The sequence below is a fragment of the Chrysochloris asiatica genome, unplaced genomic scaffold (genome assembly GCF_000296735.1).
Source record: "Chrysochloris asiatica unplaced genomic scaffold, ChrAsi1.0 scaffold00102, whole genome shotgun sequence".
Taxonomy (NCBI): Eukaryota; Metazoa; Chordata; class Mammalia; order Afrosoricida; family Chrysochloridae; genus Chrysochloris; species Chrysochloris asiatica.
Genome location: NW_006408620.1, coordinates 4,517,031 through 4,542,414, shown reverse-complemented (window position 1 = coordinate 4,542,414; position 25,384 = coordinate 4,517,031). Strand labels below are relative to the sequence as shown.

Genomic DNA, 25,384 nt, shown 5'->3' with positions numbered 1-25,384 from the left:
TTGGGCACAGTCTGCCCCGTACCTTTAAACAGCTAGTCTTCTCTGCCCATTCATTGTGACCTTAGGCTTAGACGCCTCTTGGAACTTTCTCATTTAATTTTGCAGCTCCTCTGCCTTCGTAGGGAAAGAACCATTCTTTCTGGTAATGAGTTTAGAAGCTTTTTTGAGTTAAGTGCCTGATCCTCATAAGCCAGTGCAAATGGAACTGTTCTGTATCATAAAGGGCATTTGAAACTGGCTGTTACCTTTCTCTCCTGAGCTGGGCTGACCTGATTCCTAGCAGCAGAGAATAAGCAAATCCTTCTTCCATCAGCAGCACATCTTAATATGAAGAGTGGCTATTTATTGAGTACTAAGTACGTGCTAGGTGAAATGCCAGGGATGTTGCCTGCCTGCACTCATTTCATTCTCATAGCTTCCCGAGGTAAGGAATTCTTATCCCTGCCTCAGGGCCTTTGCACATGCCTTCTATAACTCTTCACCCTTCACTCTACCTATATCCAAGTCTTTCTGTTCTGCCAGGTCTCAGTTTAAATGTCACCTCCTCCAGGAAGCCTTTCCTAACTCTTCTCCCTCCACGGGCTTCCTTAGCCATTTGTAGCATTGATTCCTGCTTTTAAGTACTTTTTCTTATTTGTTGAAATGGGATGTGTCAACAAAGATTTAAACAGGAGGGTGCCAGAATTCCATTTACATTTTGGAGGCATTACTGCCATGTGGAGGATGGGGCAGGGGGCAGGGACAGAGGTACTTGAGGCAGTGAGACCAGGAGAGGGTTGGAAGAAAGTCTGCAGCTGCTGAAGAGGGTCAGTTCAGAGCCCCCAAGTTCGGAGAAAGCCTTCAGCAGGCATGGAGACAACCTTCCAGAGACAGAGCTGTGCAGAACAGACAGACACCCTCACAGGGGACTGTGAGCTACAGCTTGGCCATCCTGGAATCATGCCATGAGCAAGTCAGCAGAGCCAGGTTGTGACCCTTAGGCTGCATCCCACCTGAGACTGGGCTCATGTTTAATAATAACAGTGATGACAACACCAGCGATAACAGGAAACCTATGCTGCAGCTAGGCTCTCCACATCTGAATCCAGAGTCCACACAACTGGTTCTGCCACTTTGGTCATGATGTCTTCAGAGCAAACATACTGTGCCCCAAGCACAGAGTCCACATGACACATTAGGAGGTGAGGCTAAAGAGCCCGGCAGGGACCAGCTACCTTGCATGCCTAGCAAAGGAGTTTGGATTTTCATCCTGAAAGCAAAGAAATTGGCATGGTTTCAAAAACTGGCTTGGCATTTTTAATTACTTGGGAAGCAGTGTGGAGGCTGACAAGTAATAGGAGAGACTCGCCCAGGCAGAAGCACAAGAAGCTACAGCCTTATTAAGAGGAACATCATTCATTCATTCAGCAGATCTTTCTTGAGGACCTGCTATGAGCCATACATGGAGAATATAATGGGGACCTAACCATATCAGGACCCTGTCCTCAGAAGGCTTGAAGTTTTTCTTACAGGAAGAGGTAGACTACATACACAGCAACAAACAGGTTAATTTCTTATACTCTCTGAATCACACACAATAGGTGAAAGATTGAGAATGAACTATGGAGCTGTCCTTGGAAAGGGTAATCTGTCATGTGTGCTGACAAGTTGATTCAGGCTCATGGTGACCTGATAGGACAGAGTAAAACTGCCTCGTCAGATTTCTAAGACTGTAATCTTTATAGGAGGATCGCTTCGTAGGATAAGAATTGGACTGCGAACCTCAATCATGGTCAGCGATTCAAGCCCAATAGCCACTCGTTGGGAGAGAAATGAGGCTTTCTGTTCCCACAACGATTTCGTCCTCAGAAACCCTCTACAGGGTCGCTATGAGCCAGACCAACTCAATGGCACCTAACAACACCAATATTTTTGAGAGGTGATCGCCTGGTCTTTTTTTCTCACAGAGTCACTGGTGGATCTGAACTACTGACTTTTCAGTTAGCTGAGTACTTAACCATTACAACACCAGAGGTCCTTTACCCCAGCCATAACAGGCGTTAAGTTATGAATCAAACAGGACAAAATGTTCTTTAATTTGCAAATTCAACATTTTCTTTTTGCCCACTGCTGTAAACACAAGTGAAGTTATTCTGTTCCCTTTTAAAGGCAAGAGTTAAAAATAGAGCTGAGTGTGGGGGAAGTTTCCAACTCGCAGTGAACCTGTTATCTGGTCTTGCTTGACCTTCCACTACGTGAAGTCAGAAGTGGCCCTGCATCCTGGGTTGTGGATCCACAGTTCATTTTAGAAAGGTGCATATATCGTTCTGGCGAGCTAGAAAGATGGCCAGCCAGGTAGACCAGCATACAGCTTAATCCTCATTTCTGTCTTTTCCCTTCATCTCCTGTTTATTCCACCTTCCTACAGTGGGAAACCCCAGCAGAAAGCCCAAAAAGGCATTAGTCAAACTGGAGCAACAAATGAATACAGGCTTTGCTATCTGGGCCACTTCCTACCGCCGTGCTATTAGATCTCAGGTGGATCTGGAGAGCTGTACAGCAGGCCTTTCACTGTTGCTTCGGGGATTGTTGCAGATGCCTCAAAATGTGTTGATTTTTTAATTGAATGAACGTAACTACGTTTCTTTCTTTCATTGTTATTTCCCTTTATGGAGTTCTGGTGTGGCACTATAGGATAAGCAGTGGACTGCAGATCGCATGGTTAACGGTTCAAACCTATCAGCCACTCCTCAGAAACCCTATACAAGCTCTCTATGAGTCAGAATCAACTCAGTGGCACTTAACAACAACAGCAACAACTTTCCCTCTTCTAGTGGTTTAGACTTGACCACAGTGCTGCTGGTGGTAGGTTGTTGCTTTTAAGTGTGTGACATTAATGCTGACGCCCAAGCATGGCAAAAGGTAGCTACGTCTTTTCCAGATTCTTAAAAGTGAAGATCCCTGAAGTCTATATTCAGGCCACATTGCACTTCACAGTTCAGAACCATAGGCAGTTACTGTTCAAGATGCACTCTGACTATGTCACTGTTCAGTACAACGGACAGCTCATTGTGGCTTTTGATAGTCCCATGGTTTCCTGCTGTCTTTCTGGTCAGCACCATGGACAGCTTCATGGTGGCTTTCACTCTTGGTCGTTTCCTGCTCTGAGTCATTGCGATATAGACAGAACCAGATGCTCAGAACATCCCCCAAACAAAAAAAAAAAACAAAAACAAATCCTTTACCACAGAATCTATCTGATCCTCGGAGATGCCATGTATTACAGAATAGAACTGCTCCATAGGGTTTTCTTGGCTGTAACCTCTCACAAGTTCCGTGGTCTGCAAGCACTGATGGGGGCCATGGACTTAGTCAAACCCCCACCATGGTTCAGAGGGAGGGGAGCACTCACTCAAGGTTCCATGGTGAGGAGTTCACAGAGCCTGGCATCGTTTCCTCTCAGTCTTCCATCATGCCCAGAGTAAAGAGCCTGTTTGCAGTTGTTTTAATGACCTGGCCCCAGGCTCTCCCACCATAAGGTTGCTTGAGATGACCAATATCAAACAAGATCTTCTGCAAAGAATGAATTTTTAAAAATCTATCTAACATCTATTCTTTCTAAAGGTCTTGCTACTTAAAGTGTAGTCTGTGGACTTCAGCCTGAGAGTTGTTAGAAATAAAAGCAGACCCTCAGGCCCCACCCCAAACTAAATAACCTATCCTGCATGCTCACCAGGCTCCTCTGATCAGCGGTGTGCATTTTAGCATTCCAGAGGCCCTGCCCCACATTCTTGTCTCCTCCGGGCCTCACCTTCCTGGGAGTCTCTGGAGTGTCCCCAGTGTAAAGAGAGTGTGTCTCCCTCATGAGCTCACTCTGAGAATTCATGAGGCAATACAGTGGCAGGCACATGAAGAACAAATGTAGAAGTTTCTGCTGGTGGTCATGACCAGGCCACAGAGCACTTTGAATTTTCTGGACCTCTTGGCCCAAATGCTATTTTACTGGCATTTTTTGAGCATCTCATTCGCACCCCCATCCCCAACGGATAGGGAAATTGTGGCTTAGCGTGACCTGCTCAGGGCCTTCACCTGAGCTGGCCCAGGGGTCTGGTCCTGAGGTTGGAGGCTGAAATCCAGGCAGTTGTAGTCTTCTTTTCCTTCATCTCTAACGGAAACACAGGTGACCCTTCAAACATGAACACACAATCATAGTAGAGTAGTACCTTTGACTTTGTCGCCAATAGAAATCAATCACGTGATCACGTGACACCGGCTGCAGATGTCTCAGCATTTCACTTATTTCTAGTTTGAAATTCCAGCAGTTACTAGACCCACCATTTGACCAGGTTACTTAATGCATCAGCAGAGAAGCGCTTGTTTTGCGATGCGGTCGTTCTGAGAACTGTTTAAACCTAAATGCTTTTCTTTCGAACCCTGTGCACTTTGTTTCGTGAATCAAACACATGATTCTGGTAAAGGCCTCACCCTGGCTGTGCCCCTCTCTTGGAGCCTCGTAGGTGCTCTCCCAGGCCATGTTGCCCCATGCCTTGGCTGCGTGTTACCTACCACCCACCCCTCATGCATTGGCCACCTCACCCTTCCCAGCCTCCTCTTCCTGTTCCTTCCCTGCTCGGTTCCTTTTTGTGAAGCAGGTGCTGCTAGATTAATAATTAATAGGGTGGGAAGAGCTTGTTGAAAATAACACAGCTCATGTTTATTTTTAAGCAGCTGAGTTATAGAGCCTGCTCCAGGTGCAGGCCAGGTGGGGAGAGTGTCTTTGGCTAAATGGAGGCGCTGTGTGGTTGATGGGCGGCTGCTGCCAAGCCTGAAAGAGTATTTATAGATAACAAGCCTGTATGTGCATTGGGAGGGTTGTGGTCTCGGGGAAAGAGGCTGGGGTTTCAGAGTGAAAGGCTCAGTGAAAGAGGGGGCTGTGAATCTGAGTGGTGAGCCCATAGCGACAAAGACAATCAATGTTTCCATAAGGAACTGAGCAAAAATCTCCCATACTGGCTAAAACATGAAAGGAATTTGATTTACGTGATTGCAAAGAGCAGGCATGGATCTATAGCTTCCAGTAAAATGGGTTACAGGGCTCACGTGATCACATCAGGATCTGATCTCTTCCTTCCTCCCTCCTTCTGGTCCCTCCCTCTCTCCCTCTGCTTTCCTCTGTGCTGGTTTCAGACAGACTTCCAAGTTAGATCCACTGGGAGTTCCAGGCTTGTGTGATCCTCGCAGCAACCCCAGCATAGAGAGAGCTTCTCTTTCCCACTGCATCTGCTCTGCTCTTTCATATCGACTAGCTTGTTACCTGATAAAAAGTTCACATTTAGGACAATAGTAGAAACTCTGCGATCTGACTGTTTAACAACATATGTCTGGCAGTAGCAAACTCCAAGATGCGAGGAGAGAATAACGCTGGCTTTGATGGTTTAAGGTCATGTGTCAACTTCTCAGTGGTTTGACAGTTTTGTAATGAGGTCATTTGGTAGTTTGTGTGTATGTGTGATCTGATGTGGCCATCCTCCATTTTCACAGGTAGGTTTGAAGTTATTCTTTTTTTTTAATCATCTGAAGTGGATGATCTGAATTGATCCTCCGTTTTTGCATTATGGCCACATCTTTAGAACCTGACCATGTCAGTATGTTGTTGTTGTGAAGTGCCGTCGAGTCAGATCTGACCCATAGCAACCCTGTATAGGGTTTCCAAGGAGCAGCTAGTTAGCTTGAACCACCGACCTTGCAGTTCAAACGGCTTTGCAGTCTGGTGCATTAACCCATAGCGCCACACATATCAGTATAGTTACAGCAAAAAAGCATGAAATTAGACCTCATTAGTCTGCCTGGGACATATGCCTGGGTTTGTTTTGTTTTGTTTTTTTACTGAATACAGTTATAATTCATGTACGATACAGTATAGTCATTTAAAGCATAGTCAATTCAGTGGTTTCATTAATTTCATAGAGTTGTGTAAACATCACCACAGTTAATTTGGAAACATTGTATAACCTCAAAAAGAAACCTTGTGTCTGGTAGCCATCATGCCACCCCCATTTTCCCACTCCCACACCACAGCCTTTGACAACCACTAAATCTACTTCTTGTCTCTATGGTGGTGGTGGTGGTGGTGGTAGAGTGCCGTGGAGTCAGTTCTGTCTCACAGGGTTTCCGAGACTGTAAATCTTTACGGGAGCAGAAAGCCTCATCTTTCTCGCACGGAATAGAAGGTAGTTTCAAACTGCTGACCTTGATGTTAACAGCCCAATTCGTAACCACTATACTACCAGAGCTCCTTCCTGTCTCTGTAGGTTTGAGTATTCTAGGCATTCTGTAGCTTATCATAGGTATTTGCAGAATCCTGAAAGGATGAAACCGTCTACTGTGACTGGCTTCTTTCACTTGTTTAGATGCTGTTGAATCAGTTCCAACTCATAACAAGCCTATACAGGGTTCCTGAGGAGCAACTGGTGGGCTTGAACCATTGACCTTTGCAATTAGCAGTCCAGTGCTATCCAACACCGCCACACCAGGACATCACTTAGTAGCATAATGTTTTCAAGGTTCCTACAGTTATATAAGAATTTCATTCATTTTGATTATTAAGTATTATTCCATTTTATGGATATGACCCATTTTGTTTGTTGTTGTGAAGTTCCATCGGTTTTGACTCATCATGGCCCCATATAGGATTTCCAAGGAGCAGCTGGTGGATTTCAACTGTGACAAAGGACCTGAATAGATGTTTCTCTAACATACTTGTACCAAAGGTCAATAAGCCTCTGAGCAGATACTCCCTCATTATTCCTAAGGGAAATGCAAGTCAACACCAGGATGCAGTACCACTTCACTGGTTGTTCACTGTTGATCTTCAGTGTCACAGAGGCGGTTCTAACTCTTAGAGACCTGGTATTGGGTTACTGACCTTGCGCCATACCCAGATGGCTGTAATCAAAAGAGAAATAACAACCAATGTCATCAAGAATGTATAAAAATCCTGGTGTGGTGCTGAGGGTTAATGTGCTAGACTATGAAGTTGGTTTGAACTGCAAGGTTGGTGGTTCAAGCTCACCAGTTGCTCCTTGGAAACCCTATACAGGGTCACTATGGATTGGAATGAACTCGACGGCACTTAACAACAACATATATTACTGGTGGAGAGAAAAAATGGTGCAGTCACTTTGGAAAACAGTTCAACAGATCTTCCAAAGGTCAAAAAACATTGCCATGTGATTCAGAAATGCTACTCCTAACTACCTATGTAACATAAATTAATGCATATATCAACAGAAAAAACTTTCAAGTGACTGTCCATAGCACCATAATTCATAGTAGGCAAAAATTGGAGACCATCTTACTATTAAAAAGTTTTAAAATATTGGAGATAACCCAAATGTCTGTCAAGTAATGGATGAATAAACAAAATTTGGACTCCTGGTGTGGTGCTGTAGGAAACACACTGGACGGCCGACCATACCACAGCTATTCCTTGGAAATCTTATGGAGTTGCTATGCATGGGAACCAACTAGATAGCACTTCACAACAAGAGTTCTTTATACAAGAGGCTTCAGAAAGTTTGTGGAACATGTTCAGTGTATTTTCATTCCATTTTTCCATGAACTCTTTGAAGACCCTCATATATTCTGAATCCTAAACCCTTAACGATTAGATACTGACTTGCAAATATTTTCTCTCATCCTCTTACCTACTTCTTGATATGGTGTTCTGTGTAGCACTAAAGTATGTAATATTAATGCATTTACAATGTGTCAGCTTTTCTTTTGCAGCTTTTTTTTTTTTTAACTTTCATATCTATGAAACGTTATTATTTGTTAGGTAATGTCAAGTCGGTTCCAACTCAGAGCGGCCTTTTTATGCACAGCAGAATGAAACACTGCCCAATCTTGTGCCATCCTCACAATCGTTGTTAAGTTTGAGCCCTTTGCTGCTGCCACTGTGCCAATCCATCTCATTAGGGGTTTTCTTCCTTTTTACTGACCCTCCACTTTAGCAAGCATGATGTCCTATCATGGGGGGTTGTCCCTCCTGATAATATGTCTAAAGTATGAGAGATGAAGTCTGGCCATTCTGGTTTCTAAGGAGCATTTTGACTGTACTTCTTCCAACACAGATTTGTTTGCTATTCTGGCAGTCCATGGTACTTTTAACAAGTTAAAAGTTAACTTTTAACAAGCTTCATTCTCCTCCAACACCATAACTCAAAAGCATCAATTCTTCTGCGGTCTTCCTTACTCATTGTATAACTTTCACATACTTATGAGGCTATTGAAAATACCATGGCTTAAGTGAGAGGGAACTTACTTAGTCCTCTTAGTGATATCTTTGCTCTTCAACATTTTAAAGAGATCTTATGCTGCAAATTTGCCTAACGTGATACATGATTTGATTTCTTCGATGCTGCTTCCATGAGTGTTGATTGTGGATGTAAGCAAAAAGAAGTCTTTCACAGCTTCAATCTTTTCTCCATTTATCATGATGTTACTTACTGGTCCACTGGTGAGGATTTTTGTTTTTCTTTATATTGAGGTGAAACCCATACTAAAGGCTGTAGTCTTTGATCTTCATCAGTAACTATTTTAAGTCCTCTTCATTTTCAGCAAGCAAGGTTGTATCATCTGCATATCACAGGTTGCTAATGAGTCTTTCTCCAACCCTTATGCCCTGTTCTTCATATAATCCGGTTTCTCAAATTATTTGCTCAGCGTACATATTGAATACGTAAAGTGAAAGAATACAACCCTGGCACACACCTTTCCTGATTTTAAACCACTCAGTGCCCTCTTGTTCTGTTCAGATGACTGCCTCTTGGTCTGTGCACAGGTTCCTCAGGAGCATAAATAAGTGGTCTAGAATACTCATTCTCTGCAGTGTTGTCCTTGTCATGATCCACACATTTGGAAGCTTCTGCAGTCAGTAAAGCACAGGTAAACATCCTTTGGGCAGTTTCTGCTTTCAGCCAAGATCCATCTGGCATCAACGATGATACCCTCATTCCACCTCTTTGTCTGAATCCAGCTTGGATCTGAATCCTGCTTGAAAACTGATCTGCTTTGTAAACTTTCACTCAATTCACAATGAATGTGAAAGCTTACTTCTGGACTTTCTCTTATACTCCATTGATCTGTATGTCTATCCTCATGCCAACACACGGCTGTGGTTGGCTTTTGTAGTAAGTTCTGGAATCAGAGAATGTCAGTCCTCCAGGTTTGTACTTTTGTTTCTTCAGTCTGTTATTTTGGGGGTTTGGTTTTGTTTTTTAAGTACAATAGAGTCTTTTCGTTTAAAAGTTTTTATTGAGAATTGACTGAAAGTTGACAACACTGGTCATTCTTCAGTTCATCAGTTCATGCCCACTGTGTTCATGTCATTGATTGCCACCCCTAAGATATAACATCATTTATCCCACTTCCCTTTCTCCCCCCACCCCTTCTAAACTTTGTCCTTGAGTAAATGCTGCCTTTTTGATCTCAAATAGTTGATGGTTTTAAGGAGTATGTAACTCCTTAGTGGAGAGCCATAGGATAAGCAGTGGATTGCAGACTATAAGGTTGGTAGTTCAAGTCCACCAGCCACTCTACAAGAGAAACTTTCTGTTCCTGCAAAAGACTTGGAAGCCCTATACAGGGTAGCTGTGAGTCAGCACCGACTCCACGGCACTTAAAAACAACCGCCACAACCTCCTTAGTGTTATTGTTACTATTACAGATGTTACGTTAAGTGCCATCGAGTCCATTTCAACTCATAGTGACCCTGTATAAGGGTTCCAAGGAGCAGCCGGTGGGTTTGAACCGCCAACCTTGTGTTAGCAGTCCAACGCCTATCCTACAGCACCACACCAGGACTCCAGTAGACCTTAAAAGCCTATTTGGTTGAAAACTGAGCCATGGAAGTAAGTTCAGTTCCAGACTTTGCTCTTTTTCCAGATTGTTTGGCTACCTTACAGCCTTTACATTTCTATGTGACTTTTTGGACCAGCTTATGAATTTTCACAAAAGTGGCAGCTGGGATTTTTAATAGGGATTGCATTGAATCTATGGATCAGTTTGAGGTGTACTGCTATCTTCATATTAAGTCCCCCACCCATGAATATTGAGTATATTTCCATTTATTTAGGTCTCCTTTAGTGAATTTCAACAGTATTTTGTAGTTTTCTGAGCATAAGTTTGTGCCTCTTTAGCTCGTGTGCCTGTTCTTAAACCACAGTGAATAGAGCCGAGGGACACAGGCTCCTGTAATTGTGCCTGACTCACACACCTGCCTCTGCATCGAGAGGTATCATCTCTTCTGACTACACAAGCTGAGCATGGCGAACAGGAGAGCACCTGAAAGATTGCTACCTTGCCTTTAGCAGAGGCACGGAGGGGCTGGGTGCTGGGCAGGCAAACGTGAGGAAGAGGGTAAAAGATGCCTGCTCTCAAGGCTTCTGCTGAAGCTTCATTAAAAGCACCTCAAGTGACACAGAGGCAATAGAGTCCATTTAAAAGGCTGCTGTCCATTTGCTTTCTCCACACGAGAGACAAACAGAAATCACTGGGGTCTATAGCACATCTCCGTATACCTAGGTGATTTGCTGGAATGTTACGCTCAGCAAAAGCCCAGATCGAGGGCATAAGACATGACAGTCTGTGACATCATCTGTGGTCAGCAAGTGGTGTATAGAAGACTTTGGTGGGGAGGAAGGGTCACCCGGCCTAGAAAGCTTTATACTAACCTCCCCTCCCTCCCCCTCGCCCCCATCCCACACTGAATACAATGGAAACCACCTCATTCTTCCAGTCTTTTCCTTGGAGCTTGTCCTTAGCAGTACATTTAGCCTGTATCATCTAGTCATCACTAGTTTATTTGTGCGCCATTCGTTTGTCTGACAAAGCTGTGATTTAGAAAGTGAAGACCAGCTCTGTGTGCTTTCTCTGCTAGGCTGAGACAGCTCCTGAACTGAGCCCGTTGGTTACTCTCAGGATTAAATGGCCCGAGGAAGATGACAATGTCAGCATAGGTAATAGTTAACAGTTAACAAGGTGTTTCCTTTGTACCTGGTGCTGTAACTATTATTACCACCTTTCTTTTAGAGATCATGTTGATGGTGTGAAGTGCCGTTGAATCCGTTCTGACTCTTAGTGACCCTCTATAGGATTTCCAAGGAGCAGCTGGTGGGTTTGAACTGCCCAGCTTGTGGTTCACAGTTCACTACTTAGCCTACAGCACTACACCAGAGCTCCACATGTTGATAGCCAACACTGACTGAATGCCATGTGTGTGTGAGGTACTGTTCTAATTAAGCTCTTTGCATGCGTCCATTTATATATTCCTCACAAACAGGCTACGATTCAGGATTGAGATCCTCTTAGCAGTAACCAGTCCAGCTCAGGACAGCTTCTTCTCAGCCAGGCCTGTATACAGACCTCCATCATGGACCCTGCTTGGGCCTGGCTGCTGCTCTACTTGGACAAGTGTTACAATCTTTGAGCTCCATGGGTCATGTGGCCCACTACTGTAACTGCCTCACACATGGACTGGGAAGCTCACCATCCCTAGCGCCTAGTTCTCCTCCTGCTCTTCCTGCTGTTTAGACTGTGTCTGGTGTGATGGCTCTGTCTTCTGGGGCTAGGAGGTTCTCAGCACAGGGGCCCTGGTGCAAAGAATGCACTCCGTCCCTGGCTGTTCTTCCTGTTAGAAACCAACCTCTGAGATTGGCTCCCTTTAAGCCTTTTGAGATGGCAAATGTAACCAATGCCCTACAAGGATTCCATACACCTATTTGCATGGTCCCAGCCCCACACGGGTTTCATGCACCTTATTTGCATTGGCAAGACCGCTCAATCACCTTGATGGACCATAAGCACCGTACTTGTATGTTGTTGTTCAGTACCACTGTGTCAGTTCCTACTCACAGCGACCCTGCATCGGGTTTCCAGTGAGTGGCTGGTGAGCTTATACCACTGATTTAATGGTTCAAACCAACCTTGCAGTCCAGTGCATTAACCTGCGGCACCACACCAGGACTCCCAAATACAAGTATACAAACACATCTGTGGCCGTGATGTGCCGTGGAGTCAGTTCCAACTCATAGGAATCCCTGTGTAGGGTTTCCAAGGCTGTAAATCTTTACAGGAGCAGAAAGTCTCCTCTTTCTCCCGTGGCTTTGAACTTGTGGCTCTCAGCCCAATGTAGAATCCAGTAGGCTACCAGTATCTTGTTGCTCACACAAAATGGCATAGTCCCACCTGATCATTCGGTGTGAATTACACGGCAGTGGCTAAAAGGACCAGATTAAAGCATTTCACTAACCCTCAGGGTTAACCAAGATAACGGAACATATTTAGCACAGCCTGGCGCTAAGTAAGCACTTAGCCAGGGATTCCTCTTATTATCATGCCATTGTCATCATCCCAATACTTGAAGCAGATAAAGGGGAGCTACTTTGTTGAAATCAGATTCCCCTCATCTCTCAGAAGCAACTCCCTCCTGAAACACTATGTTGTTGTTGTTGTTGTGAAGTGCTGTCAAGTCAGTTCTGACCCATAGCGACCCTGTATAGGATTTCCGAGGAGCAGTTGGTGAGCTTGAACCACCAACTTTGCAGTTCAAACAGCTTTGCAGTCTGACACATTAACCCACGGCACCACCCCAGGACTCCCTGAAACACTATTGAGGAACCTAAAACCCTGTTTGGGAAACCCTGTTCTCCTGCCACCGGTAGGCCATGGGAGGGTAGAAAGACAAGAGTGGATCACATTATGCGACCCCTTGTATGACTGTTTTGTTTACTGCCTGATTCTGTGCCATCCTCACAAACTTGCTATGTGTGAGCCCATTGTTACAACCTCGGTGTCGAGCCATTGAGGGTCTTCCTGGATTTCTCTGACCCTCTTCTTTACCAAGCACGATGTCCTTTATGGACATCCTCATAGCATGTCCAAGGCACATAAGATGAACTGTCCCCATCCTTGCTTCTAAGGAACATTCTGGCGGTACTTCTTCTAAAACAAATTTGCTTAGTCTTCTGGCAGTCCATGGCATGGTCAGTATTCTTTGCTAACACTGTAACTATAAGGCATCAATTCTCTGATCCTTCGCATTCATTGGAAGGATGTTGCAGATTGCCATGTATGAATATCTACTGGAAGTGGTGGGTCTGTCACTATTACAGTTAAATTCTAGAGTCCAGAGAAGTCACCAGGCGAGTAGAGCCCCCACCCTCTTCTGGAGTGATATAGGCTCCACCGTTTCCCTTGGACTTGGGCATCTGCATTGTTCCTGCAGATATGTGCGTGGCCTTCAGAAGCAAACCACCTCCCTAGACTCCCCAGCACGGCTTGATGAACTGTCACTGTGGGCTGGAACCAGTCTTGCTTTTGATGACCTATCGATTTTCTTCTGTTGCTTCTGATGGCCAGCAGATATATTTTGTTGGGCCTGCACATTTGAATTAGCCGTCAGCTCATTGGCAAATTGAGAGATTTCACATAACAGTCCAGATTTGGCAGCTTCCCTTCAAAACAGGATGAGCTGGCAAGCACCGAGTCCTGCTCTTTCAACACCATGGTCTCCTGCTAGAGCAGTTTTCTCTCTGAGTCTCACACCACACTCCCCTAGCCTGGCCCAGCAGCCTGTGAGTGGGCCTCCCCTGGCCATTGTTGTGCTGGGAGGAGTGAGTGTTTGCTGCACTCTTGGTCCCTCTTCTTGTCACCTGCTCCAGGGAGGGATACAGACAACTCCCCAGCTCCACCCCAGCCATGTCCACCCTGAAGGAGCCTTCCTTGGGGGTGTGGAGACAGTTCAAATCCTGGCTCTGCCGCTCCTTGGGCTGGGCACTTTCTCTGAGTCTTATCTATGAAATGCTGTTAGGGTGAGAGAGACTAGTCCTGTGTGCCTCAATGCAGCCCCTGGGGCCCACCCCATTGGCTGGTGTTCACGTTTTCCCTCCTTATGCTTCTGTCTGCCCACCCAGCCCTGCAGCCCCTGACATCAGAAGTTGAGCTTTTATATCCATCGTAAAGGCTGCAATTAAGACCATCCGAGTTGGTCCCACATAATGTGGCCGCCACTGTGAAGACCTCTGAGGCTCTAAACCAAACCCCTTAAGACCATCACACTAGCAATAAACGGAAATAGCTCAGGGCACGGCAAGGGAGCTGCTTGTGGATAACGAGGGGCTGGCAGTGGGCACCATCTGTCAGCCCAGCCCAGCCAAAGCATGAACAGCGGGACTCAGGAGACTCCAGGGAAGGCTGGGACATAAACGACCAGTGAGTCCCCCCAGTTACAGGTTGGAATTTTACAGTTTGGCCACTTCTGGGGTTGTTGACTTGGGAACTTTGTCAGGACAGATGCCTCTGAACCCAGAAATTCCTACTTGGAAGGAGGACGTGGCAGAGAGTTGTGGACATGAAAATACCCCATATCGCCTTTTTGGTTTTCTTTCTTGAACCCCAAGTGCAGAGAAGTGAGTTAATGCTATTCCTTACTTCTCGATGTGCATGGATCATTACCGGCCAATTTTAAAGCACTGCATTTATGTAGCATCTCTTATAATGCGCTGGACTGCCAAGTCATTTGAACCACAAGCTCGGTGATTCGAGCTCACCAGCTGCTCCTCAGAAGCCCTACACAGGATCGTCATGGGTCAGGAGTCCCGGTGTGGCATTTTACAGGATAATGCGTTGGACTGTAAGGTCATTTGAACTTCAGGGTCAGCGGTTCAGGCTCACCAGCAACTCCTCGGGAATCCTACGCAGGGTCACTGTGAGTCAGAATCAACTCGACTGCACTTAACAACAACAACATCTTTGCTATCTCCCATTTGTCTCCTTGCCACAAGCAACTGCCTCAGTGAGTTTGGCGTGTACCTGCAAGTTGATATGAATCCTTCTGGAATATACTGTGTGGTTATGTTGCTGGGTGTATTTTTTAAAACAGTATTTTACTGTGTTGTGGGTGAAAGCTGACATGACAGTTTAGGGTCTCATTCAACAGTTTGTATGCAGATTGTTCAGTGACATTGGTTGTATCCTTCACAGTGTAGGAGCCTTCTTATTTCTGTTCTGGTTGTTCCATTTCCATTCATCTAGTTTCCCTGCCCCTTTACATTCACATCTTTATTTTCGCATCATTGTTGACAATTTTGGTCTCACATAGGCAATATTTAAAAAAAAAAAAAAGGGCGTATTCTTACAGACGATATTCCTCATGTTTTGAGCCGATTTGTTATTTAGCTACAAGTGACCTCAGAGGTTAGTTTTGGTTCAAGGTTTGAAGAGGATCTCAAGATGATCGTCTTGGAGAGTCTTCCATTCCCAGTCAGTCCAGTGTTGTTGTTGTTAAGTGGCATCAAGTCGGTTCCAATTCATAGCAACCTTATATAGGGTTTCCAAGGAGCAACTGGTAGGTTTGAACCACTGACGTGCTTCAGTGTCCAGTACTTATCCTATAGTGTCACACCAGGAGTCTTTTGGATTGTTTTGTTTTAGAAATTGGAGGCTCTGCTCCACGTTTTTCTTCCCTTCTCTCGGGGCCATCTATTTACAGTCCTGGTTAGAACAGTGGGTGGTGGTAACCGGGCACCATCTAGGTCTGCTGGTCTCCGGGAAGATGAGGTTTGTGTCGATGGTTAGTCTCGTAGCCTGGTTTCTTCTCTGAGTCGTTGGTTTCCATCTTTCTCTTTTTCTCCAGATGAGTAGAGACCAATAGATCGTAGACACGACTCACCAAACTTGGATGTAGAACATGTTTTGTGTATTTTTAATTAAGTGGTGAATGGCTGTAGGCCTCATTCTTTGACTCCTTCTGGTGGTTGTGTGGACCTTTCCTTCCACAACTGTTCCTTGTGTGCTCAGGTGTCACCTGACATCACTCATCCTCTTACCCCACAGGGACCCGCCTCCTCGACACTCTGATAAACAGCCCTGTATGTGACCCGTACAATCCCACGTGAGAATTTCTCTGCGATAGCTACTCCACATGGCTTTGCTGAGTATCATCTGCTATATTTATTTGACTATATACTGCAGATTGCTTAAAGATTTTTGTTGTTTTAAAGGCATAAGCTAGCTTAAAACAAAACAAATGGGTGTTGAATTGACTGGCTGACGACTCTCCCATTTGTCTGTAGAAAGGTGCTTTGTAGAGTTTTCATTCGCTGTGATCTTTCAGAAGTAGATTTCCAGGCTTTTCTTCCGAGGTACCTCTGGGTTGCCTTTCAGGTAGCACCTGTGTGCTAGGGAACCTGGATCATATTTTTGTCTAAGGATGAAATTCGTTGAGGAGAGTAGAGGGCAAGGGAGACTCCAAAGCTAGGAGATGTATACTCGGTGCCAGGACTGCCTCAGGTTTGCTTTACAAGCATTATCTCATTCCATCACACGCTGTAACATTCTACTATATTCCCACTGCACACACCAGGCAAATGAGGCCCAGAGAGGTGGAGTAACTTGCTCATAGTCACTCAGCTTGTTTCTCTGTTCAACCTTGAGTGACCCAGCAGACACACTGAGAGTTGCTTTCCTCAGAAACCCCAGTAGCCCTCGGGGGCAAACATTCCAGAATGAGAAGCATCAGGTGAGATCCGAGATGTGAAACTGGCTGCTTCAATGTGAACTGTACTGTTTGGTGGTTTGTCTGTCTGTGTGTTTGTTTGGGGTTTGGATTTTTTGCCCCACATAATATTTAACATTTTAAAAACTGCCAATATATTAAAATCTGTCATCGCACATAACAATGCAGGCCCATCTCCCCATGTGGTAACAGTCACTGGGACGCAAGTAGTGCTCGTCCCTTTCCAGATGGTCTCCTCCATACTGGCCACCTTCAACTGCCCACACCACCCACCTGCCCCTATGGGCACTGGAGCTCACAGCTCTTGGAGGAGATGTTTTGTGCTTTCCCCCCTCCCTATTAGTGACCCCCATTAAATGCACCCGCCAGCATCCCTGGCTTCCGGGCCACATCCTCCAGCAGTCTGGACCTGCAGTTTCTCTTGGCTGCAGAGTTATATTAGAAAAAAAAAGTCAGCTTCAGCTGTGCCCCAGCTGTTTGTCCCCAACAGTGGGAGAGCAAAAGAGAAGGTGCAGCTTAGGATGGGAGACAGGCTGCATATGCATCCTACCTGAAGAAGAGGCTCCCACAGATCAGGGTTCTGCTGATATAAACGGCAGAATTTATCCAGCCACAAATACTCATCACTGTGTTCTTTTCAGGTTTTGACAAGCTGGAGAGGTTTTCAGGAATATGGTATTTCTAAAATCCCCATATGCAAACTGCAGAACGCATTTGTTGTCCATTTCTGTTTCTAGTAAAGCCATCAGGCTCCTGTGGTTGTAAATGCCTTGACCCTAAGGGGCAGGACAGAGTCTTGGCCACAGGCTGTGAATCCCAGCCTTGTTGTGTGACTTTGAACAAGGCATCTCATCTCTCTGAGCCTCAGTTTCTTCATCTGCAAAATAGGCTATTTTAAAGTTATGTCGAGATACTGTAAGTGCTCGACTACTAACCAAAAGATTGGCGGTTCAAATCTACCCAAAAGCACCTCGCAAGAAAGGCCTGGTCATCTACTTCTGAAAGGTAGATGGGATTGACTTCCATTTTGACATTTGACACAGTTTCCTGACGCCCTGTGAGCGGTGTCTTGCAGGTTCCAAACTCTGCCCAGCCCCCGAGGAGTGTGGCCTCTCATCCCCACCTCTCAAGTGTAGACAAAGAGCTGGTGCTCTGAAGTCAGACCACCAGGTTCCAATCCCAGCGCCGTCCTGCTCCAGCTGTTGACTTTAGTCTTGGCACGTGACCTCTCTGGGCCTCAGTGTGCTCATCTCTGAAATGGTGATTAAGGTGGAACCTCCTCAGCCGGCCCCATAAAGGGTGAGCACAGGACCTGGAGTTTCCTAGAGTCCACAAACTATCCCGAGATGATCTGTCCCTTACCTCCACCTCTTCAGCCTTATTTCTTTCCATTCACAAGCCAACAGCAGTAGTCTTGGGTGTACCAGTGGGAAAGGGGGCCAGGGAGAGAAGAAAAGTACAGGGTGAATAATAGCGAGTACCCGAAAGCTGTGGAAGGGAAGGTGCACGAGGCTTGTGCATCCAGACAGGAAAGCAGGAACCAGGAGATTGACGGTGAAGGGCGGCCCAGGAGCAGGCAGGGTTTCGTTCTGTTGTGTAGAACGTCACTGTGAGTTGGTACCGACTCGACGGCACTTAACCACAACATGGCGAAGGGATGGTTGGCAAGCGTGGGCTTTGTCATCTCCAAAGGAGGTCCCCGCACAGAAAGTCAGACTTCTCCGATGAGCTACAGCAATTCCGGAATCTAGTTTTGGTCATGGATGTGTCAGACCATTCAACATGTCACTGTTATCACATGAGCCAAGTCTCCTCTGTTGGGGGCTGGGTGTCTGTGGGCTGTGGGGCTGGATGGAGCAGCCCTGCATCTGGCAAGAGTAATATGGGAAGACAATACTTGGGGAACTCTCTCTCTTTTTTTCTTTAATTAGTCTTGAAACCTTAAATGAAGGGAGGAAGTATAGCCTAGCTCCGCTAAGGGTTTCCATGTTCACACAAAAAGTGTCTGATCTTGATCTGTTTGTCCACCCCTTTACAGATAAGTAAACTGAGGCTTAGAAAGCCCTCATCTCCTGGAGGCCTGCTCAAAGTGGGGGCAGTGCTGAGGCTGGGACCCAGCTCCCCAGTCCCCCACCTGTGACCCCTCCACCACACCAGACCTAATGTAGGTAGCTGTAGATTGCTGAGCAAATAAAAGAGTCAAGAGAGCTTTTCGTTTCCTCCCTAAAACGAAGAAGGTGGCCTCCTCTGGCTTCAGATCACAACCAGAAGCATCCACATGCTAGGATCTCCTGCCCATTGTTTTGTAGGGTTTGCCACAATCCCATAGAAAGACCAGGAATGTAGGGAGAGGGTGGGTGGGGAAGAGACGCCTACTGAAAGCCAGACTCCAACAAAACGATGGTTGAAGGAAAGGTGGACCAGTGGATAGCCAAGGAGACACCCAGAAACCTAATAAATAGTCTTGCAGCTAAGGGTACCTCTGAGACAGTACTGAGTGCGCAGAATTTGCTCCTGAAAACCTTGCACCCTTCTGACCTCCCCACCTCTACCACACGCCCCATAGCAGCTGCTTGCAGTAGCCAGCATGGATGTCAGGAGCCTGCTGTTCTAGGTCCAGCAGTCCCACTGCAGTGGCCACTACGTGTGAGCTACTGGTTCATCACTTTTCCACGGACTGTGTTGGTAGGATAATTAGGACTTCCCAGGCCAGATGGCTGAGTGTGTGGGCTGCATGGTGAGAAGACAGATGGGCCTGGGATCCATCTCCACATTGATCGCTTAATAGCTATGAATGTCGGCCAGTTACTTTATTAGCCTCACTGTGCCTGTTTCCCTAATTCAAACAGATTCCCAGGAGACAGCTTGGTCTCGAGCTCTGTGTTCAAATCCTGGCTCCACCATTCCATCAGTTGTGTGGCCTTGGACAAACCTCTTCATCTCTCTGTGCCTCAGTTTCCCAACACCTGACGAGCCCCAGCTGTGAAACTGAGATAATGGCCCCAGCCTCACAGGAGATCACCAGGAATAGAGATGCTCATGTAAAGCCCTTGGCTACTACATGGGCAACATCAAACTGTCAGCTCCTTCCTCCTCCTTCCCCGAGTCTAGACCCCACGCTGTGCACCTGCCTTGTCTTGTGATCTCTTGTCCTCTTTGAGCATTGGACTGTTTGCAAGGTCAGGTTCAACTCCCTGGACTGTTTGCAAGGCCTGGTTCAACCCCCTGCTCCCGTCTGGACTGAGCCATGTTACCGAGCACCCATGTCTCACCCTTGTAACTGACAGCGTCTCACTCAGTTCCCTCAGTCCTTCCTCCAGCCCTGTGCCTTCCTCGTCTTACTCTGCCTCATGTGTTTCCTCCTGTCACCATCTTGGAATTTCTACCCATTTGTTGTAGACTGGATTCTGTGGAGAAGCAGAGCCAGTGATGCTTATGTATGTGTCTTGGAGATTTTGCTCAAGGAAAGGACTCTGCAAGTTCCAAGTCCATGGGTTCACTGTCAGGCTGGGGGCTTCTCCTGACTCACACAGAGCTGCAGAGGCAAATGAATCCAGGGTTGGCAAGTAAAATTGCGAGTTGCTAACTGCTCCTAGCATCAGCAGACGTAAAATATGGCAGCCTACTGGCTCAAGTGCAGAGAACTGGAGGTAAGATAATGAACCAGATTCAGGAACCAGCTCCAGCAAAAAGCAAGCAAGTTTTGCCAGAGCGTCCGCATATACTGGAAGCGGGCCACACCCCTGAGAAAACTCCCTTCCGGATGATTGGCTGCTCATAGCAGATCTCCTCTTGGAAGTGATTACATCAGATCTCATTCTGGGGGATGATGACATCATAACTCATGGTCCAGCCACGCTGACACACTCCCTTTATTAACCATGACCGTCCATCAAGGCCAAGTGTGGAGTGCTTCCTGCGTCCCAGATACTCTTACACAGGAGGGGGCCAGCTGAGGGTTACTGCGCTCGGTCATGTAGCACTCCACAGTTGGGACCTGTTGCTTAGTCACCACTGTGACTTTCCTTCTGGAAATCTCACTGGGAGAAGGAAGAAATTCCAGAATGGGACCTCTCTGGGGGCAGGGACCACGTCGTCTTGACCTTCTCCAGCACCTTCATGTCACAGGCCCTGTCTGCGTTGACACGTGCATCCAGTAGAGTGGATGGGTGACTGGGACTCAGCGTGGTGGCCGAGTGCCACAGAGCCTGAACTCGTGCTTTCTTCTCTCCTTACTGGGTCTGGTGCAGAGGGGCTTAGGTCAAAAACAGGATCATATATCGTCGACTCAGAGACTCCTGGGCTCCATGAGGCTAAGCTTAGTTCTCCCCTTTCTGTCAACTCCCCAAATACTTAGGTAATGGTAGAGTTGGGTTACTGGGGTAGAAAAATTAGCAGTGCCTACTTGTTCCCTTAGGAGAATATGTGGTTCTGGCCTCTAAACTGCTGTATATCTGTGAAGACTTAGGGGTGAGAATTGAGAATTTTCTCCCCCAGGGTGCCTTGGCAACTTACCCCTTCTCTTCTCTCCCTAAATGGCTCCCAGTAAAGCTACATCCTCCCCTTCTTTCATTCACACCTGACGAGTCCCAACATCTGGTGGCCGACCTAGAAAAAGAGCAGCTTGTTGAAATCCTTGGGCCCGCTACTACCCCACGGGCTGCCCAGGTGTAAACCTGGGGACCTCCCCCATGACAATCGGGAGCTCGTTCCCAATGCTGAACTTAGAAGCAGAGTTGCCTTATTTCTAATTTCTCTCTTTTGTTAGCTCCTGAGTTAATCAGGCGGAGATACCTAGGGTAGCTTTGCTGAAACACTCCATCACTCACTCCGAAAAGGAACTCTGGAATGCTGGAGCTGCTGCAGCTATTCGGTCCATCCTGCTGGGCTGTACCCATCACCCTCTGAGAGCTGTTGAGAGTGTTTTAAATTGGCAGTGTCAAGAATTCCTCTCCCGTGTTTCCCAATTAGCAATAGCATATCGGAGCCCCTAGAGCTCAGCGGCTCAGGCACCCGCGTTCTGAGTGAGGTGACCTTACAGGTTTGCCGGCACTCTGCCATGTCCCATGACAGTGGGTTGGGCCTGCGGTCCACCTTAACTGTGTCCACACCTCTCTCTCAGTTGGCTCACGCTTAAACAAGGAAGGGCAGGTTTCCAGTGCATCAGAGACCAGCTGAGTGGAGTGGGGAGGGGGAGGGGGCTCCACCACGTGATGACCACACCTTTCTGCCAATTAAGTCTCCATGGCCTGGGGCCTGGGCGTGAAAGGACGTGTTGTTGGAGAGGCACCGGGGTGTCTCAGTTCTCTCTTGCTGCTGTAACAGAAATACTACAGGTAGGTGGTTTCCACAGGCAGACATTGACTTTCTCACAGTTTAGGGAACTAGAGGTTCACATTTAGGGCCCCGGAAGGCGCTGGGGGAAGGCTCCTTGGTTGCGTGGTTTCCTTCATGTGGCTACGCCCCTGTTGTCCCCTTGGTCTACTCCATTTATATCTCAGTGAGACGGACTCACAGCGCTCTACTCTACCCCTGCCTCGCTCATGTCCCCAAAGGGACCGTAACCAGTAGAGAACGGTTGAAAGCACAGACGTTGGGGACACAGTTGAATCCATCACAGGTGGACCCCTCTGACCTTTATTTGGAGGTGCTCACCTGGTTGGGATTCTGTAGCCCAGCCAAGCTGCTCCCTCCAGCCCCCTGAAGCACATGGCCCGCCATCAGTGTCTCCTGGCTACTTCAGAGGGGCAGCTCGTCAGGTTCCTGTGGACCTGTGGAGCTCATTAGCTCCGTTTTGCCCTCCTGAAGCCTCTCAAGCTGTCCTTGAGGGTTTCTCACCCAGATTGAAAACGAGGCTTGATTACTCCCACCCACACTGGCCTGAAATACTAACCACCTTCCTAAGAAGGAGCCTCTTGTTACCTAATGGTGGGTCAGCACTTGGAGACGAGGGAACAGAGCCTGGCGTGCAGCCCGGCTTGGTGGGAGGTCTGCTAGCCCTCTCGGGCCGATGTCTTCTTGTTTCCCCACATGGTACCCCTCCTGCCTGGCTGCTGACCTTGGGCTGCCCTGGTGGTGACGTTGGGGCAGCAACAGCCGCAGCTTTCAAAGGCCCTGAGGAGGCAGCTCGTGGAGGTGGCATGTGGGAGACATTGGGCAACAAGAGGTTGTGGTGATCTTGGAGTCACCTCGAGGGGCCACCGCTGGCCACAGGTGCTCCTTGGCATTGCTCCCACGTGGTACTAGGAGGAGGGCTGCCAGGTACAACAGAGTGCGCCCCTTTGTTCTGTGTATTTCAGATCACCAGTGGGTACTGTTATAGTGAACATGAGTCCTCAATAGCTCCTCGAGGTTTTGCTGCATGGGACTTGCTGAAACTTCCTCGTTCATCAGAAGCTGGGGTCTAGCTGTGCGTCTGGCATGTTTGCTTGGTGCCTCCAGCAGCCCTCGCTCAGAGGGCAGCCCTGGGTCGGTCCGTTGCTGGGCGCTGGGGGAACACTGGCAGAGACAGCAGCGTGCTCTGACCGACTTAGTGACTGTTCTATTGACAGATTCTCTGAGTCCTGACTGCAAACTGGCTTTGTGGCCCAGGGGGAGCCCTGCCCACCTGTGAAGCCTCCAGGGTAGGGCGCCCTGGGCCTCTTGTTTCCTCACTTGTACTGCGAGATAAATCCTAGCGAGTTCCTGCAGGTACTGAGAGGATGCAGTGAGTCTGCACCACCTTCGTTTCCCCCCCGGACCCTTCCCGTCATTCACAGAAGCCTTTCCTGACCCTCTCAACATCCACACTCTCCCGTTCCATAGACGGAGGGGTCTGGGCACCAGGAAAATACAGACCCCTTGTTCACAAGTGACTAAGAGTTTTAAGATGGTAACAGCAGAGCCTTCAGCCAAGCCTGGGATCCTGTAACTGCCCACCAGGAGGCCACCCAGCCCAGGTGGTGAGGTGGCCTGGGACACAGGAGGTGGCTCTGGGGCATTGTGCACAGCCTCAGTGGGCAGCTGTGCCACCCTGTCTCCAGGCTTAGGGCATGCACACATGTGTGTTTATTCATAAAATCTGCTTTGTAAACAGTGGCAGTTAAAAAGGAACACGAGGGTAGAGACCCCCTCTCCTGAGGAATTTACTGCAGTGCTGGTGTGGTCACTGGGTAAATCTCTGTCCCTCCCACAGGCCATGTATCTCCACGGGGGCTGCACGGTCACCAGCCACCCTCTTAGCCCAACAACTGGCACCCCAAAGCACACTTGCCATGTTGGAGGTGCTCAGTGAACAAACAGCAGTCTCATGGCTGTAGCGTTTTTTTTTCTTTCCTATGAATAAACCATTTTAATCATTCATTCGTTCAGCACACATTCATTAAGTCCCTGCCAGCTCCCAATAGTGGGCATATTTGTGTGAGGTCTCCTCCATTTAGGAATATGAAGTGAGATTTGATACCCTAAGCACCTCAAGGCCATTTGTGCATGGTGCTCTATAAGTACACACTAACTCTGTCGATGATGTTGTTGTTGTTGTTATGTGCCGTGGAGTCGGTTCCGACTCATAGCGACCCTGTACAGGGTTTCCAAGGCTGTAAATCTTTACGGGAGTAGAAAGCCTCATCTTTCTCCTGCAGAACAGCTGGTAGTTTCGAACTGCTGACCATGAGGTTCGCAGCCCGATTTGTAACCACTACTCTAGTGATCGCTAATTGTGTTCTGTGGGCTCATCTTTGAACATGTGAGGACAGTGTGACTGAGTGCCCACGTGTCTTTGTTTTCCCAGGACGCCAAGTTTGTTGAGGAGCGGCGGAAGCAGCTTCAGAATTACCTCCGTGGAGTCATGAATAAAGTCATCCAAGTGGTCCCTGAGTTTGCTACCAGCCCCCGCAAGGAGACGCTCATTCAGTTGATGCCCTTCTTTATGTAAGTACCCGCTCATGTGGGTGAGCTGTGCCCAGTCTGCTGAGCCAGCCTCCCACTCTCCCTCTCTATCCGCGGGATTAGGAACTGAAGGTCCTCTGTGTGGTGGTTTAGATGCTGTAGGAAACGCACCTGTGCTTGGGGAGCTTTTAAAGGCACGACAGCAGAGTGTCTGTCCCCGGGCACTAGGCTTCCCACAGGGCCTGAGAGGACAAGTCTGTAAGTGAGGCCCATTGACTGGGAGTTTGCACATGACAGCAGGTCTGTGTGGCTTCCTACTTGTGTACATTTTGATGAAAGGAAGTTTGTCTACTCAATAATTCATGGTTGTTCCAAAGCTAAAAGTAAAGGGTCCCTGTTTCAGTGTCTCTCAAGTTTGGGTAATGAACCAAAAAAAAAGCTCAGGCTCCCAGCAGGATCAACTGCTTACATGGGAACAAACGTAAAACTAGGTAGAAATTCCTTGTTCATATCTCTCTTATCAAAGGTTAAAAACAAATACCTGACTTAGTGTCCTAGGGCTTTTGTAACTAAATACCACAGCGTGGGTGGCATTAAAGTACAGAAACGTGCTGAAGGCTACAAGTCCACATGCAGGTTGTCACCCGGGCCCTGCTTACTCTGTTCACTGTGGCGGAAGATTCTTCCTCTTCTCTTCCCACTTCTGGCAGCCCTTAGCTTGCAGACCCATCTTCACTGGTTTAAAATTAAGAAAGGTGTGCGACAAGGTTGTATTCTTTCACCATACTTACTCAACCTGTATGCTGAGCAAATAATACGAGAAGCTGGGCTATATGGAGAAAAACTTGGCATCAGGATTGGAGGAAGACTCATTAACAACCTGCAATATGCAGCCCTTGCTTGCTGTAAGTGAAGAGGACTTAAAACATTTCCTGATGAAGAAGATCAAAGAGCACAGCCTTC

The 25,384-nt window shown here is 47.2% G+C and overlaps 1 protein-coding gene across 1 annotated transcript in view; it reads left to right on the top strand.

Annotated features, from left to right (window-relative positions):
• SNX29 (sorting nexin 29) overlaps window positions 1-25,384 on the top strand; it is a 567,324-nt gene that overhangs the window by 519,746 nt on the left and 22,194 nt on the right. The window contains exon 19 of the mRNA XM_006867206.1: window positions 24,324-24,463. Within this exon, the coding sequence (XP_006867268.1) occupies window positions 24,324-24,463 (140 nt within the window). The remainder of the gene's footprint in view (window positions 1-24,323; window positions 24,464-25,384) is intronic.